An 18,546-nucleotide genomic window follows, 5' to 3' on the forward strand; every position below is an offset into this window, starting at 1 on the left:
ACTGGCCCCGCCTCCACTGCTCACAGCCACGCCCCCGCCGCAGCAGAGTGGAGAAATGGAGCATTTCGGCTCAGCTGATCGCGGGTGTAATCTGAAGGATAAAAATATTTTTACGAAATATATTAAAATGTATTTTAAATCCTGCTGTAACTCTTATATGGATGAGAACTATATTATTATTATTATAATTACATTTTTTTAGTTCGACAATGACAAATGACTTAGTCATAATAACAAAGCATGCAACAAATGAAAGTGAAAGGAAGAAAACAAAAGCAATGAATACACATAACACGTAAGTGCAGGGACAAATATATAGATAAAATTATTATTTTGAGATATAAAACCTGTAGACTCGTCCTATTACTCTGCACTGTCATCTCTGTATATTGGTACATGTACCACTGTTTCAAGAACACCATGTACTAATATACAAAGTGTTTTAATCCTTCTAGTACTCATAGAAAGAAGCCTCAATAAACAGGGGATGTTTTCAAACTTGTTACACACCAAGATATTAGGTGTGTAGAAGGAGGTGGGCGTTACCTGTCAGGTGAGAGGGCGCGGCGCAGCAGGGGCGAGGCGGGGTCGCGGCGGGGCCAGGCGCGGCGGCCGCACTCGCGCGCTGCCAGCGGGGAGGGGCTGCGCGCCTCGCACCGGCTGCGTCCCGGCACCCGTGAGTTAGTTCACCATATTTATCGGACGACACTTTTCGTTACGACCAAGTTTATCAAGGTCAATGTACTTTAGTTATTTAAATTCATTTTTAATATTATATAATACTTTATGTAGTTCTTTGTTTTAATATTATTAACGAAAAGTTTAGTCCTTCTCAACGCGTGACAATTGTTAAACACATAACAGAGTGCATAGTACACACAAGTGTGACAAATGAGAATTTGAAAACAGTGCGAAGGCGTTGAAATTTGATATAACGATATAAATGTATATTAGTTAAACATCAAATGATAGACGGTTAGATTTTAAATGTTTATGATAATGGAAATAATTAACGCTATTAAATATTTGAATATCCATTCTCACATCAATTTTACTCTTACTAATATTATAAATGCGAATGTTTAGATGGATGGATGTTTGTTTTAAGGTATCTCCAGAACGGCTGCATGGATCTGGTTGTAATTTGGCACAGATGTAGATCATAGTCTAGAAATACACATAGGCTACTAATAAACTTTTTTTTTTAAATTCCGTACGGACATTGTGTAGGTGTGGTGAGTGTTACCTGGTGGGGGAGGCGGGCTGCGGCTGGGGGGAGGGCGAGGGCGTGCGGGCGAGTGGGGAGAGGGGCATGTGCTGGAGGGAGGCGCGCCGCACCTCGCCCGCGCCCGCGCCTACACCTGCGCCCACACCCGCGCCCAGCTTGTGCTTCAGACCGTGCAGAGACGACGGCCTGGATAACACTCTATATTACCACTCTCATTCAAAGACACTATGTACACAATCTATCTTCTTCACATTTTATTCTTATTAATAATAATGAAAAAAGTTTTGTACGTTTTTAACTAATAAACTCAAAAACTACTGAACAGATGTTAAAAATTCTTTCAGTTACAAATTGCTATATTATCCCAAAGTAACTTAAATTATGTTTTATAATAATACACCTGTACATAACCAACAAGGAACGGTGATAAGATAAGAGAAAGTTACCTCTGGTAGTGCGTGTTGGCGTGCAGCGGGCTGTCTGCTGCAGGCGAGGCGGCCGGGGACGAGGAGCATTCACCACTACCAGCCGCGGTCACCATCTGTACAAAAAAACATACCATAGACAACATTTTATAATCCAGGCCTTACTAATAGTTGCCAATTAATGACTATGAGTATGAATTTAAATATTTATTATTTGGAAGTAAGTCTGTTACCTGGTGCATCTCCTGCGATGCGCGTTTGGTAGAGATGCGACGGAACAACGAACAGCGACGCCGGGGGCGTGGCCGCGGTGGTGCGGAGGCCCGCCTACCGCCCGCACGGCGACGCCCACCCGCCTACACAACAAAATAAACAATGTATCAGGAACGTAGATACCTCTATTATTGCTGATTGTGACAGAGACAACACTATACGAAGTATTAGGATTTTAGAAGAGTATTTTTAGCTGCACTCACCTGAATTGTAGTTTGGTCTAACGGCGTAGCGCGCAGTGTGGCGTGCGGTGCAGTCAAAAGTAACTTCAACACCTAAAAAAATACATTAAATTTGATTTAAGTTACATACATGTTATAAAAATTAATACCCATGCTTAATCATTACCTTTGAATTACAATGAACCTTATTGCTTTGTGTTAAAATTAAAAATCCAACGTACCTGTGTATGCAACAGTCCCTGCACGGACTCTCCGTTGAGCTGTGTTATCAAATCACCAGCTCGCAGTCCGGCTGCCCACGCCGCGCCTTGTTCACTCACAGCCTGACAAATTAAACTTTATTTCAAGAACAATAGAGTTGACAATCTCTTCTTACAAAACATCACTTGATGCCAATGACTCAATTGGAGAAATGAACTAAACAATAAAAAAATGTAGGATAGAACGCGTTAAACCAATTGGACCATCACTTGACTCTTGTCATTTCTTTCGTTCTCTTTGATTAAAAAGGGACAACAACATAAACGTCACTGCAGTGGAAGGACAATGTTAGAAAAGGGGAGGAGTCGAGGAGGGGGGATAATAAGTAAAACTTACGGAGACGAGATGGTGCATGGTGTAGTAGTCAGAGTCGCCGTAGTAGACGCGCACTGTGTGGATCGTGAAGCCGAAGCCGCGCGGACCGCGACGTACCACGATAGGCGGCTTAGATGACTGGATCAATCTGTTATACAAAATATATTTTATGTCTAGAAAATAACTACATTATTCAATATTAAAATAAAGACTATATTTTCTAATAATTGTGCAAATTAAAAAAAGTATATATTTAGGTATGGAATTATAAAAAAGGAACGTACTTTTTTAGCCCTTTTTAAGTTCCTTACCAACACTTCACAATCACACATAAAATGGTCTGTTTAATAGATAGATTCTATCTATTCATTTAATAAAGTTTTCTTTATTCCGTGAGGTTTTTTAACAAAGTGTACATACGAATGGTTGGCGATGGCGAAGGGTGAGGGCGGGTCCCGGCAGGGGGAGGAGTCACGTGACGAGTTAGTGGAGGAGGTGTTGCCCGCACACGGCGACGCCGCCCCGCCCGCGATCGCACCACTCTCCTCTGCTGCAAACAATCATTGATCTTATGCACTACAAGATAAGAACTATTATTTTATAACCATCATTTTTACTGTACAACGCTGAGTTTAAAAATACATGGACGTTATATTTCGATCAAATGAGACTTCCTGTTGGTGTCTAAAATCAAAATCTTATTGTTTTATTATTATTCTCGTCCCTGGCTTTCATCTTTGACGAACCAAAGATAACAATATGTTTTAAACGGGAATTTTGGTCTCAGAAAACCCCAATTAATATACTTGTACGTATCAGGCCCGATGATTTTTTAACCTATAATGTATTTACCATTACATTTGTAACATTAATTTTGTCATATACCTTAGTGTCTATATAAAACCTCACCTGGATGTATAACAAGCGAGAGACCGGACGTGCTCGCGGAGCGGCGCATGGCTTTAGGCGCGACGAGTGCTATCGGCTTGGACTTCTCCGGCTTGTCCACTCTATCTGCTCCCTTCTCCTCTCGCTTTGATGTGTCCGTTCTGGAAATATCAACATTTAGTCATTATAGTCAAGTCATCAGTTAACTGCGATAGGTCCAACCCATCTTTTAGATTGAGTACATGAAGGCAATATATCATACTTTGCCCACTTTTTTAATAGAACAAAAAAAAACGATTAAAAATTTTTTTTAAACTGATTTAGTTAAACAAAATACTAACATCCTGGGCAACATGGGTGGATGCGGATGTGGGTGTGTATGTGAGTGCGCGAGGGCGTGGCCGACGTGCGAGTGGGCGTGGTGCGCGTGCGCGGCGAGGGGGGGCGGGCGCAGCGCGGCGCGGCGGCGTGCGGCCGGAGATACGTCGTCAGAGTCCGTCTGCGAGGACTCCGCTGTTGAACCACCGCCGGTACCCACCAACTGTGGACATTGAAGAATTTATGACACACATACACAATTAGAAATTGGACTGGTTACTAATGGCGCCCTTAATTTTAATTTAATTGGTAAAACTACATTAAAGGATTCCTTTAAGTAGAAAATTAAAGTCTGTAGCAAACTATTTGGCTATAAAGCATGGATGGATATGTTAAATCTAGAAAATACAATGATTTGACTAGTGTATAACACATAAACGTGTCAGTAGCAGTGAAGGTGTTGGATGTGATGAGATGGGTGCAGTACTCACGGGGCACTTGGGGTGGTGGTGGGGCGCGGTGGGCGTGGTGGGCGGGCCCGCACTGTCCGGCGTGCCCGGCCAGCTGTCCGTGCTCTGTGCGTACAAATTAAAAAATCATAAGCAAAATTAAATTTAATTCTAAAAATGAGTAAATATAACTAAGAAATACTTCTTAAAGCTCTCGAATAGTAAGCTACAGTGAATCAAACAGACAACTACTAGAATAGTACTAATTAGATTCTATTTCTGATCCAATGTTTGCTTCCTTATTGTGTCGGACCTAGATAAGCGAGAATCCAAAAGACCGCGATATTTTTCTATAAAGGCTCTTGGGTTTCTCGCTTATGGAGGTCGTCCATTAGGTCACGACAGACTCTCTTTTGTAGAGGTTTCTCGCTTTTGCAAGTTATACTAAGCGTACTCATATTTTGGTACAAAATATATCTCCAGCGATTTCTTTAGATAGATAACCAGTGTAACCGTTGGTTTCTGACACCAAAATCTCTGTATAAAACATATCGTCATCCCTGTCAGTATTTTTGATGAAACAGAAGATTTCTGTTTCAGAAACCCATGGTAAGTACGGCAGATAATTTAATAAATCTTACCCTTGAGTCGTGTGAGATGACAGAGTGAGAGTGAGAGTGAGAATGTGAGTGGTGGTAGTGTCTGCGCCACTGCGGGGAGGTGGAGGAGAATGCGGCGAAGAGGGGGTCCTCCCCCGGCTCCCCGCCCTCCCCCGCCTCGTCTGTATCTGCCTCACTGTGGTTGTAGCGATCACAGCGACCTGCATTATACAACAAATATCTCATCATCAGCTCATACGTCCCCAATAAGGGACAAAGCGTACCCTAAGTTAGTGACTAGGCCATAGACAATGCTGACTCAGTGCAGGTTGATTCCTTGTATCTTTGAATTTCTTCTCAGATATGTGCAGCATCACGATGTTTTCCTTCACAGTAAGAACGTCGGATAAATGTACATATGTAAATCGCAAAACATATTGGTATATGACGGGATTCGAACCCAGGACCTGCATTACAAGTCTAATGCTTAACCCCCGAGTCACCGAAGCTCAACTAGCCGATTGAATTTTAACTACACTTACTATCAAAGTAACTGGTATCCTCATCGTTTTCTAGTTGCGGTATAAACTCAGCCTTTCTTCGCAATAGATTGTTCCAGTCCAGGCCGTAGAAGTAGATATGATCCTATAAGGAATGATTAGTCAAACTTCTAAGTATAAGACATATCTTACTAATATTATAAATGCGAATGTTTAGATGGATGGATGGATGTATGAATATTTGTAAGAAGGTATCTCAAGAACGCCTGTACGAATCTGGCTGAAATTTGGCATAGATAGTATAGAAATGTATTGTTTTTTTTCGTGCGGATAAAATCGCGGGCGATAGCTAGTAATAAATATAGTCTATGTCACCCGGAATCGTGTAGTTTCCCAACAGTGAAAATATTTTTCTTGTGCTTATAGATTCAGTAGTTTTGAAGTCTATTCAATACAAACAAACAAACAAACAAATCTTTCTTCATCTTACTAATGTTTTGGGAAATGTATGAATGGATGGATGTTTGTTAAAAGCTATCTCCGTAACGGCTCAACGAATCTTGATATAATTTGGCATAGATGTAGAACACAGTCTGGAAGAACACATAGGCTACTTATTAAGTTTTTTTGTAATTCAGACAGACAGCTAGTATTAGTATAGTATGAATTACTTTAACTTGATGAGTGCCGCCAGTACCGAGGCGGTCGCGCGGGTTCCTGGCGAGCAGTTCCGTTATGATTGTCCTAGCTTCAATTGCAATAGGAAAATCTTCCTCCGAAGGCCACTCTATATCGTCTGGAAAAAATATTTACGTATAAAAATGATTGAAAGTAACTAAATAAAATCTAAAAAATAACTTTAAGATATAAAACAAATGCTAAATATTTAGTGAATCTTATATCAATGCTTAAGTTAAAACAGCATAAGTATATTTTAAGCAATTTCTAAGATTAGCAAACACAAAGCCACAGACATTACGACAAACGGACAAACATCAATCATTAATTTAAATAATTTAACAGTGGTAGAGCCCGCTTTAACATGTTCGCACGAATTGTCCCGGCTTGCCCGGTGAAATACCACGACCACACAGAAGACAGGCGTCAAGTGGAAGCTATTCCGCGTGCAGTCTGATGAGTGTGCGTCCCGGAGGCCTAACTTAGTCCTCTTTCCCTTCCCACCCGTTTTCTTATAAGGAAAGGATGGGAAGTGGAAGTGGACTTTCCGGATGAGAGGATGCATGGAAAGGGAAGATATTTTCTTTCTGTGCATCCTCTCCTCCGTCGATTAAAGGTAGGCAACGCTTATGCAATTGCGTATGTCTATGGGCAATGGTTACTTCGCTACTTCAGCGATTTCAGGTGGCCGCTCGCTCGTTTGCCACATTATGATATAAAATCTATGTTATTAATAAAGACTGAACGTGAGTGTGAAGTCAACCAACCCGTACTTGACCAGCGTGGTTGACTATGGCCTAACCACCCTTAACCTAGGGTAGGCTCCGAGCTCCTCCGTGGAGACGTATAGTGAGCTGATTACGATGATGATAATGAACGTGAGTTTCTCTATTTCGTCAGACAGATTTTAGGATAGTTATGACAATATCTTTTGTATAAAGATTTTAGTCTCAGAAACCATCGGTTAGACAAACAATGATATCTTAGTCAGTAAGAGGCGCCACTATCGCGGTTAGTTACCAGGGAATATATTAAAACTACACGAACATAGGAAATAATAATAAATTAAAAAAAAGATACAGTTTTTGGCATTAACAGGAGGGCGCTAGTGAGCTATTATAATTTATGTCGATTTATGCCTTACATGTAGTGCTATATTTTCCTAAACCTCAAACCATTTAGTTATGTTACAAATCAATAGATGGCGTTACCATTAACAGTATGCGCGAACAACTCCTCAGGCGTGTCTCCGAAGAACGGCACACAGCCCACCAGGAACTCGTACAGGATGATACCCATTGACCACCAGTCCACCGGCTTGCCGTAACCCTGATATACATATTATATTCAGCACTCAGAATCCTTAAGGTGATCATTTAATCTACACTAAAGGACTACTTAATTGACAAAGATTATAAAAACATGACCGTTAAAATATTATTTTAGTCATTTTTAGGGTTCCGTACATCCTAGGAAAAAACTGAACACTTATAGGTTTTTTTTCTCTTTCAATTCCTCGGTAGCTCAGGGGTTAAGCATTTGACTTATAATCTGTAGGTCCTAGATTCGATACCCGCCATATACTAATGTATTTTTCCATTTACATATATACATTTATCCGAGGTTCTTACTGTGAAGGAAAACATCGTGATGCTGCACATATCTGAGAAGAATTAACCTAGTCACTAACTTAATGTAGGCTTTGTCCCTGAATGTGGACGTATAGCGAGCTGATGATTAAAATACCTGTCTTAATATAACTTCAGGCGCGATGTACTCCGGAGTACCGCACACCTGCTTGTCGGAGAACTGACGCGCCTCGCGGTCCGCGTACTCTTCATACAAGTTTGTGGCCACTGTATCATTTCAATTTCAACTTTATACCTATTACTATACAGTTTAAAATCCGAAGGCAAAATGTTTTTGAAATCATCTCGACACGAGCTTAAAAAGTCAATTTTGTACTTTACTTACACGACATAAGGCCCATTTTGCTGAGTCCGAAATCCGTCAACTTTATATGTCCCGTCGCAGTGATGAGAAGGCTGCAACAATATATCATGTTTTAAGACAAATTTAGGCATAGGAAATACGCAAAGGCATTTATCAAGTTTCTGTGATGTGGTGTCGTGACGTGTGTGTCTTACTTGTCAGGCTTGAGGTCTCTGTGCACGATGCCGTAGGAGTGCAGATACTCGACAGCGAGCACAGCCTCGGCGAAGTAGTGACGCGCCATGTCTGGTGGGAGGGGCCCGGCGCGCAGCAGCGTGGCGCAGTCCCCGCCCTCCACGAACTCCAGGATCAGACATAGATGGCGCTTCGTCTCGAACGAACAGTACATCGTCACCTACAGAGTATCATCAAACTGATATTACAAATGCAAATGTATGTATGGATGTATATTAGAAGCTGTATCTTGCTTAAATTTGGCATAGATGTAGAACATAGTCTGGAAGAACACATAGACTACTCTGTTTTTTTTAATTCCGCGCTGACGGAGTCGCGGGCGACAGCTAGTAATGATTAAAATATTACCACAAAAGGATTGTCAGCAAAACTGAGGATATCTCTCTCAGCGAAGGCCTGCTCCACTTGGTTCCTCAGGATCAGATTGTTTTTACTGATCTTCTTCATGGCATACCTAAAAAAACATTTAACTTCATATCATTATCTTAAATAAATCGAAATTGGCTAAATAATAATCTCTTATTAATTAAAAACTGTAAATTTAATTTTTCAAACATGTATTTAATTTGTAAAAGTAAATTTCCTGACCTCTGCCTGGTTAGTTTATGTTTGACGAGGTAGACAGCGCCGTACGCTCCGTTTGAGATAAGTTTGATGACGTGGTAGTCGTTCTCGGAGGGCGGAGCACCGCCAGGGGGCGCGCCCGGCGGTGACTGACGACCACGCCCCCTGCAATACAAATATATAATGTAATAGTTTCCTTTGGTCATTTAAAAATAAAACACATATAGTACACACATACAGCTGCTAAAAAAACTTTTTTTTTTAGATTTTGAGGTATTTTTTGTATCATGGTACCCATGTTATCGCAGTCGGGTACTCACTTGGAGGGCGAGGCGGAGTGCTGCGGGGGCGGCGGCGGCGGGGGCGGGACGTGCAGCTCGGCCAGCGGGTCACGTGACAGCCCCAGCTTGTGGATTATGTACTGCGGGATGTCCGTCGTTATGCCCTGACAATAAAACACAATATCTATACTCTCCAAACTTAAAATGTAACAATGAAATACATGCTGTAAAGACACACAGTGTAACAGTGTAATCGTGTAGCTGTGTAATATTGTAATTGTGTAATAGTGTAGCTGAGTAATGGTACCACTATGTAACTGTGTGTACACGATTGTGTAATAACTCACCTGCGACTGTCTCGCATGCCCCTCAGCAGCTTCCAGCAGGCGATAGAAGCGCTCGGGGTCAAACTCGAGACACTCGAGCAGACGTGCCGGCCGCGCCATCGCCAGCACCAGCCGCGTCACCAGTGGCGCAACCTGCGCTCCCGCCTCAGCTGACTTCTCACGAGTCTGATATAACACGGAATTAAGCATTTTATGGTAAAGTTGCCTAGGAGTATCTTTTAAGAAAAAGTTAAATGTTAGATTCTGAAATATATTAAAAAAAATACATATATATATTCGTAGAAAGCCCACCATTTGTTCACAATACAAAATTATTAACTAAAAAAACAATACGTTTGCTGAATATCCTCCTAAGTAATAGACCTTAAATATATTTATACCTATAAAGTTTTATATGATATGTACAAACTCACCTCAGCCAACAGCCTGTCCAAACTGTCCGCCATGTCATAGAAGTATGAGCTGGTCACCTGCTTGGACTCAGACTTATGTAAGCAGTCACGAGCCATCTCCAACACCTATTTACATTTTAAAATTATAGACCTTATAACTACAAAACATAGTCATTGCAATGGCAGCAAGTCTAATCCCTTCTAAGGATCTATCAACTCAACAACAACTGACCTGTCGTTGCACAAATCTCTCTATTGGTGGCCGGTCAGGCTTCTTGTCAAGTTCTGTCAACTCGTCGATAAGACCTCGCAATCTACAACAGATAGAAAAACAAAGAATACGTGTGAACGTGTATCGAGCTTTTTTACCTGTGTATATAATTTCGAACAAGTGTGTAATAACATTCGTGCAAATGTGTACGTGTTTGTAAAGTGTGTACAAAGCTTCGTGTATGTGTACACTTACTTATCGTCCATGTGTTTCTGTGCGGTGGGGAAGCGCGAGGCGAAGAGCGCGGACATGGCGGTGACGGCGTCCTCGCGCGCACCTTCCCCCCCTGACCCGCCCCCTGGTGACCGAGAAGGCGAACTGCAATATAAGAAAACAAAAACACATTAATAATAATTTTAAAATCATATAAATAATACACAAGTTTTGTCATTCTTAGACATACATAAGTTTAGTTTCGTCCTGTCATTTAATAAAACTATTCCCTTCTTTTTCTAACAGCGATTGTATTAAAAGTGGTAGTCTATTTTAAGGTAGCAGGAACTAGAATAAATTAAATACCTGAGACTGCGGCTGCGTACACGCTTAGGCGCGGGGCGGGGCGACGGCGCACGCGGGGCGTGGCCACTGCCCCCGCTGTCCGACAGCGACGCCCAGTTCATACCAGACCCCTGTGAGCTGCTGCAATGGAAGACCGTCATATCTTATTCCTTAATTCGTAATAATTTGTCCGTATTCATGACAAATACCAAGGCTGAAATCTACTTGAATTGAACCTTGTGAATTTTACATAACCTTTTCAATTATATTCGTTGATCAGGAAATTAGAAATTAATCAATTGATTTACCATATCTCGGTCATATTATTCACCTACTATCTGTCGCCTGAGACTCCGTTCGCGTGGAATTCAAAAATTAATTAATATCCTATGTGTTCTTCCAGAATATGTTCTACATCTATGCCAAATTTCAGCAAGATGCATTCAGATGTTCTGGAGATACCTTCTAACAAATATCCATCCATATATCAAATAATTTAGTAAGAAGTAGAATTAATCAATTTATATTTCAAAAACAATAGCAAATTAATATTTTACAGAATTACATTATCAAAATGTAGAATTTGCTTAACAAGATTTGCTCCAATAACGATATACTAAAAGCACTCTTAACCTATAAATAATACGGTTCAATAAATTCTGTATCGTCTCAAATAAATTTCATTTAATTGCACTATTATCGTTTCCGTTCGAAACTCCTCTTGACCTCCAACGAGGCTTAACTGCCTTCCGTATTTTCGATCAGGAAACATCTTCTTTCAAGGAACAAATAGCCAGATATTATCGCTCTTATTACCCAAGGAATAAGATCTATATTCGAGAAACGACATCAGTGATATAAATATACTTATTTTATTGACATTTCTAAGATATACAAAACTGTAAATAAGATTCTAAGAAATCATACTGAGAAAAACAAAATTTACTTTTTACTAATATTATAAATGCGAATGTTTAGATGGATGGATGTTTTGCTGAAATTTGGCATAGATGTAGAACATAATCTGGAAGAACACATAGTCTACTTATTGAAGTTTGTTTTAAATTCCATGCGGACGATGTTGCGGACGCCAGCGCAGACCTATAGCTTAACCCATACCTATATTTATCTATTCCTTTTTAATCTATTCCTAACTAGTGATACCGGTCCCTTGTTAGTAATGGTCACAAAACGACCAGTACCACTTTACCATAACTTCGACTGTAAAAAAGATACATTGAAACCAAGGAGTTCGTGACTTTGTTATGGCTGATTGACGACCTTCGGACATGAATACTAGTAGAAGAATTGACTTTATTTCCTATGTATCAAAGCCTAAATTTCTATAACAGGATCTAGGGTTGGACAATAGATCGTAGAACAACATACTCTATGTCATACGAAATAAGATTTAAACTTATTTAAATATTACTGCATATCGTATCTTAATTTGACAAGTGATGAAGCTAGACATTGTTAAGGAGAAGTATAGACTTTATGTCATAGGTAATAAGGTGTAAACTTACTTGAGCGAGTTCTGATGCTGTTGGCAGTGTGGGCAGGGAGCGCGCGGCGCTTCGTACGCGCCCTGCGCCGCCAACAGCCGCTCCTGGGACGAGCATTGCGACTGCAACATTGGAGAAACGCATACAGTGAATCTGATTGTTCTACGCTGATATAATACCTTACTAATATAATAAATGCGAATGTTTAGATGGATGGATCTCCCTGTAATTTGGTATAGATGTAGAACATAATCTGGAAGAACATATAGGCTACTAATTAATACCGCGTGGATGGAATCGCCGGCGACAGCTAAAAAATTAACAGCATCTAAACGTTCGCTTAGTGTTAAATTACCCTAGACATCCTTGCAAAGTTTTGCTATCTTTTATGAGTTCGAAGTAAACCAGAGACGAGGAAAAGGAAGTTAAAGGGAAATTGGGTCTTCTGTATATATTTATCAGAAAGACAATATGTCTTCAGAAACGCAATTATTATTGTTCAAGAAAGCTATAATCAATCGTCATAAGTATGCAACTTTCTTTTCAAGTGATAAATTCTTGAGCCAAATAATGCAAAGGAAATAAATCTTGTGAATTTCTACCATTGTGGTCAGTATTGCACATACTTGAAGTGTCTGTAAACCTCTTTAAATATTATAAAATCTTTAAGCGACAATAGCCTAATGGTTAAGGGTATGAATATCCGACAACGTGGTTGGAAGGTGGAATTCTAACACAAGCATAGAGATTAGTTGAAATAGTACAAGAAATATATGTAAATCAGCAACAAACTGTTAATATTAAAAAAAAACTAAATCTTGACCACTACGACGTTGTACAGTTTCGTACCGAGCATTTAAATATAATTCATGTTTAAACCGTCTCAAAACTCACGGACTGTACTCCTATTGCTTACTAAATAACGCCATAAATACTGCTTATCTGATTTAAACAACTGACGTTTGTAAATAGCCCAATGAATAAGGAAACATATGTTCTTACACAACTTTTCCTTCTATATTTACAAGCAAACGACTATACATACACTGTAACTTTTTGTTAGAGTTTTTACAATGTACAAAACTGTACAAAAACGTCATCCCTCAGAGGCCATTTAATAACTCTGAGTGACAATTAACTGTGCAAACTAGTGATACATCTCTTGACTCATTTAATTATGGTAACAAGTCGAAGAGAATTATTATATTTAAGGGCACTCTGCTTAAATGGGCATAACAAGATTGTTACAGACTATCCGAGCGCAACAGACCGGATGGGACCTTGACCTCAAATCTACCACTATTATTTTAACTCAACCAAATATAAGCATTTCTTCTATATATCATTAATAAAGAACTCCTTTAAAGATAAAATAATTTTAAATTCTTATGTCACAATGTTAGTTACCATACTCCTCAGAAACGGCTGGACCGATTTTTATAAAATTTTATATGCATATCCAATTAATCCCGCACAGAGTCACGGGCAACAGCTAGTAACTTCTAATAATATCACTTGTCAAACTTATTATCGTTTTATTTTATTAAAATATTAGCATATTTTTGGTAATTTAGTAATATTTGTTGTACAATTTCAACTAAGCTCTATGCTTGTGCCACGACATAATTTTCGACAAGAGTCAAATGGCGGGATTCGAACTCCTGACCAAGTGATCGGAAATCTAACCCTTAACCATTAGGTTATTGGCGCTTCCGTAAAATTGAAAACAGAAAAATAAGAAGCGTAACTCTATTTAAGATAAAGGGTGTATCATTTATCTTTTTTCGAATTAGGCTTTATCTACAATCTCTGCCTATCGATTTACGAGATAGAGTCTTGTTAAAAGATAAGTTTTTTTATATCATAAGGCAAACGAGCGAGCGGCCACCTAAAATCACTGAAATAGCGAAGTGAACGTTGCCCATAGACATACGCAATTGCATATGCGTTGCCTACCTTTAATCGACGGAAGAGAGGATGCACAGAAAGAAAATATTTTCCCATCCCATGCATCCTCTCATCCGGAAAGTCAACTTCCAATGCCCATCCTTTCCTTTTAAAATATAACACAATCATAGTTAACTATAATGAAGTATCCTACATAGGCGTGGTCGTGCATGACTTCACTTAACTTTAGGTACATATGAACTCATGTGTCATATTTGTAATATCATGAAATGTAAATATTAAGTACACCCTAGGGTGTCGCAGTGCCTTTGTACATTTTTAATTAAAAACAAACATATGAAAATATTAGCTAAAATACAATGAGTTTGGAATGTCCTGGACAGTTATGTATTGTTAGAAAGCAAAATCCGATACTGTGCCGATGTACTAACGCAACACTAGCTTTACTAAAATGTCGACGTCTATGTCCCCTCACTAATCATTCTGACGCTTGACTTAACGAAAGCACGTCATTCGCGCTAAAGGATTCTAATTAATAATGTCTAATAGTATAAGGTTAAATCCTTCAAAATATGGGTAGAAGTCTTCTGGATAATATTTGGGAATACGACCAATACAATTCAACATCTATGTGACGATTTTATTTAATACTAGCTGTCGCCCGCGACTCCGTCCGCATGGATATATAAAAAACTTAATTTGTTTAGCCCACCCCATCCATCGATCTAAACATTCGCATTTATAATATCAGTAAGTTAAATAAAAAGCAGCTCTTCAAGGCATAAATTCGAAAAAAAAAAGAATAAATACTATCCGATGTCCGTCTCCTGGCTCTAAGCTACCTCCTCACCAATTTTCAGCCATATTGGTAAAGCCGTTCTTGAGTTTGAAATAGTGTAACTAACACAATTCATGGACCTATAAACCATTAACCCAAACTTAAATTCTTTAACCGTTGGTTTCTGAGACCAAAATATTTGTATAAAACATATCATCCCTGTCATTATTATTGACAAAACAGAAATTAAAACATTTTTTTTTAAATTGGAATTGGTCTCAGAAACCAACAGTTAATAAATCACTGCATTTAATCAAAAGGAAGGTCTTATAAATAAGAAATGATGTCTAAAAGAAAACATTACGCTCGTCTTGCCATAGGTCATCACAGCCTCTCGTGTTTATCAACGCTTCGAGACGTTGATAACATCGCAAATTCTTGGACAGCTTTCAAGATCAAACTCCAAACTTTTTTAAAGAAAAATGAACTCTTTCCCAACTGTATAAAGTTGAAAATATCACAAACTACGTATATAACTTTGCACCAGACGAAAATATAAGTATGTAACACACCTGACGCGTTAAATATGCTAATTTACAATGTTTTCATTTTTAAAAAAAGTGTGCAAGCGATTTTCAACCACAACTGTATACTAATAAGAAAATCACTTCAATAATAACCTCAAGGGCTTAAACAAATTCAACATGCAAGAAACCCGTACTTAAAATTAGGGTCGCTACACACATTCTGAAGGCACTGTTTAAATTTTACACATATTAATTACAGTAAATATAAACAGTCCACCTACAACGTAATAGTAAGCAAAATGAATCACGTACATTCCTGCCAATCGGAGCAATTAACGCCAAATGCAGTAAACTACCGGCGCTGGGCCAGGAAGACAACCGTCAATCGCTTTCACATGAACGGCCATGAAATTATTTTCCACATTAATGTACAAAACATTTTTTTTAAAATTAAAGTATAAAAAGTTCCTAATTATTCAATTAAAACTTACATTAATTGCGAACGCAAGTGACGCACTGGACGTAGGAAAAAGTCGTAGCTACGTAATATTAGGGAGTGGACGGGGATTAGGTCAGCAGAGGAACTGTTTCGCCTTGCGCTTGACAGAACCAAATATTCCAAGTTAGCGGCCAACCTTCAAGACTGAAGAGGGACTAGAAGAAGATCTTACTAATGTAAATGCGAATATTTGGATGGATATCCATCAACAAACCATCCATTTATCCCCCAAGTTCGTTGTCTTATCTTTAGTCACAATACAATATTTATTGGTAATGTTTAAATTACAGGTCAAAGAGCGATTTACAAAAAAAAAGTATTTTTTTTTTACTGTAAAAATTGTTCGTACGAATACCGAGCTCTCTCTACAAGCACTGATTTCAAACTATTTTGAATGATGTTTACATTTGCTACAAAATCTGTTTCTTTTTATTTCTTAAAAATAATCGAACAAGCAAGCATACCGTACGTGAGAGTCCAAGGGACCGCTTTATTTGTCTCGCTTATAGAGGTTTCTCTCTAACCCGTGTTTCTGGCTTATAGAGATTTTCCGTCCGGACCGGACAGAGACTCGCTTATAGAGGTTTCTCGCTTGCCCAGTTCTGACTTATCCAGCTTCTACTGTTACTTTGACATAAAACTAGCTGTCGCCTGCGACTCCGGCCGCGCGAGATTATTCAAAATAGATAGTAGCCGATTCTTAGTCCTACTAAATATATATATATATAAAATGTCATAAAAATCGGACAGATAAATGAAACAAAAAAGTATTATATAGTTGGTTTCGCACGTGTTAAACCACCAAACTAGTGAAGCTGTAAAACCGCTAATCTCGAAGCCCGACGTGTAGGTGCATTGACTGAGCGGCCGATAAAGTGATTGTTCCGCTACTTACTATCGGAAATCGTCAGCGAGGTGTAGTGGAAACTACCGCTAAAGATATCAGTGGAAATAACTAAACAATATTTATTGATAAGGACAACAAACAAACGGAGACGTTTCATTGTCTTAAGGTACGCGTCCATTGGCCCGCGCCGGACGCACCGCACGCACGGATTAAACGGATTTGATGGACGCAGCGCTATGTAAAATCAAAATCAAACTTCATTCCATTGCGGGCCGTCCGTGCGTTGCATTTATCGCGAGCCAATGGACGCATACCTTTAGTACACAATATGAAAGGTAACATGATTATAAATCTAGGACTCTAAAATGACGATAAATAAATTTGCAGGACTAAAACCTAACGACAATTACACATAGAGTAAAATAAGGATAGAGAGATGAGTCGCATTAGGGTTGGCCTGTAGTTTAATCAAGTAAGGTAAGTTATGTAAAACCTGACATGTGTAGCCTGCATTATATATTAACATGAAGTTGATACTTACTGACAGGCTGGAGCTGCCTGGAGTGGTGCCGTACCCTGACGACGGCAGCGACGCCACTGACCATCTTCTGCCATCTCTGTACAAATGGAAAATTTATGGTCAAAACAGATTATAAACACATCAAAAGCACCGGCAATATTCAGTCGGAATAACCGATAGTCGACTTTAGTTGCTAATGATGACGTCATCTACGTTTATTACGTCATCAATCAATTGTATAAATCTAAGTACATTTTAGAAGTTATATACTAGTAATGTACTTGATATCATGAATAAAATGTTACTAATATTATAAATGCGAATGGTTAGATGGATGGATGGATGTTTGTTAGTAGGTATCTTCAAAACGGCTCAATAGATCTCGATAAAATTTGGCATTAATATAGAACATACTCTGGACGAACACATAGATTACTAATTAAGATATCTTTAACTAGCTATCGCCCGCGACTCCGTCCGCACGGTATAAAAAAAACTAGCCTAGCCTATGTGTTGTTCCAGACTCTATATTTATGTCAAATTTCAGCGAGATCCATTGAGCCGTTCCGGGGATACCTTCTAACAAACATCCATCCAACTTTATCTGAAAAACTTATTTAAATAAAGAGAAAAAAGATTCCGTACCCCAACGTCCCTGATCCTCATGTTAGGGGAACGAGAGGGCGGCATAGTGCCGCCCAATAAAAAACAAAAAAAAAACAAACATCCATCCATCTATACATTCGCATTTATAATATTAGTAAGATTCTACGCTCGTGGAGTCACGAGTTGCTAATCCTCTATAAAACAAAATCAAACATTTGACACATCCATTAAAGCTATCTAGATATGAAGAGTTCAGTCATTTTAATAAATTTTATCTGATATGCACATTTTATGCGAAAACACTGCGTCAATATGACTGTAGATAAAAGCTAAAAGTAGCGGAAACAATGACTGTATTAAAATTATTGGGAAGTTTACGTGTTTTATGATGCATTTACATTTTAAGAATTAATGCATTGGTTTTTGAGACCTAAATCTCATTTTTTTTATTTATTTATTTAAGCACGACCACAACATATATATATAACACACATACAACTTATCAATTAAATAGTATTAGATCTTATACATATGTATATAATAGTGTACCTACATAACGTTGACAGAGGTATTTATTTAGGTAGTAGTTTAAGGTTTTGGAAATTATTATAAAATAGATTTTTTTTTCTATTTAATTATTCTATTGATTAAGCATACTGAAATAAGTTTTAATATTTTTTTTAAAGAGTTAATGTTCTCT

At 38.7% G+C, this 18,546-nt stretch overlaps 1 protein-coding gene across 1 annotated transcript in view; it reads right to left on the reverse strand.

Moving 5' to 3' along the window:
* Positions 1 to 18,546, reverse strand: part of dop (microtubule-associated serine/threonine (MAST) protein kinase dop) — a 40,846-nt gene that overhangs the window by 3,033 nt on the left and 19,267 nt on the right. The window contains exons 5-33 of the mRNA XM_013319201.1: positions 17,262 to 17,337; positions 12,183 to 12,283; positions 10,678 to 10,797; positions 10,354 to 10,476; positions 10,120 to 10,201; positions 9,909 to 10,013; positions 9,496 to 9,660; positions 9,188 to 9,312; positions 8,892 to 9,032; positions 8,652 to 8,757; positions 8,264 to 8,463; positions 8,091 to 8,161; positions 7,863 to 7,972; positions 7,328 to 7,445; positions 6,110 to 6,234; positions 5,481 to 5,583; positions 4,981 to 5,159; positions 4,382 to 4,465; positions 3,914 to 4,113; positions 3,594 to 3,733; positions 3,105 to 3,234; positions 2,706 to 2,832; positions 2,330 to 2,431; positions 2,130 to 2,201; positions 1,887 to 2,009; positions 1,675 to 1,769; positions 1,247 to 1,414; positions 547 to 660; positions 3 to 91 (exon numbers count right to left, since the gene is read on the reverse strand). Of these exons, the coding sequence (XP_013174655.1) occupies positions 3 to 91; positions 547 to 660; positions 1,247 to 1,414; positions 1,675 to 1,769; positions 1,887 to 2,009; positions 2,130 to 2,201; positions 2,330 to 2,431; positions 2,706 to 2,832; positions 3,105 to 3,234; positions 3,594 to 3,733; positions 3,914 to 4,113; positions 4,382 to 4,465; positions 4,981 to 5,159; positions 5,481 to 5,583; positions 6,110 to 6,234; positions 7,328 to 7,445; positions 7,863 to 7,972; positions 8,091 to 8,161; positions 8,264 to 8,463; positions 8,652 to 8,757; positions 8,892 to 9,032; positions 9,188 to 9,312; positions 9,496 to 9,660; positions 9,909 to 10,013; positions 10,120 to 10,201; positions 10,354 to 10,476; positions 10,678 to 10,797; positions 12,183 to 12,283; positions 17,262 to 17,337 (3,494 nt within the window). The remainder of the gene's footprint in view (positions 1 to 2; positions 92 to 546; positions 661 to 1,246; positions 1,415 to 1,674; positions 1,770 to 1,886; positions 2,010 to 2,129; positions 2,202 to 2,329; positions 2,432 to 2,705; positions 2,833 to 3,104; positions 3,235 to 3,593; positions 3,734 to 3,913; positions 4,114 to 4,381; positions 4,466 to 4,980; positions 5,160 to 5,480; positions 5,584 to 6,109; positions 6,235 to 7,327; positions 7,446 to 7,862; positions 7,973 to 8,090; positions 8,162 to 8,263; positions 8,464 to 8,651; positions 8,758 to 8,891; positions 9,033 to 9,187; positions 9,313 to 9,495; positions 9,661 to 9,908; positions 10,014 to 10,119; positions 10,202 to 10,353; positions 10,477 to 10,677; positions 10,798 to 12,182; positions 12,284 to 17,261; positions 17,338 to 18,546) is intronic.

Source organism: Papilio xuthus, unplaced genomic scaffold, assembly GCF_000836235.2.
Source record: "Papilio xuthus unplaced genomic scaffold, Pxut_1.1 DF826159.1, whole genome shotgun sequence".
Classification (NCBI taxonomy): Eukaryota; Metazoa; Arthropoda; class Insecta; order Lepidoptera; family Papilionidae; genus Papilio; species Papilio xuthus.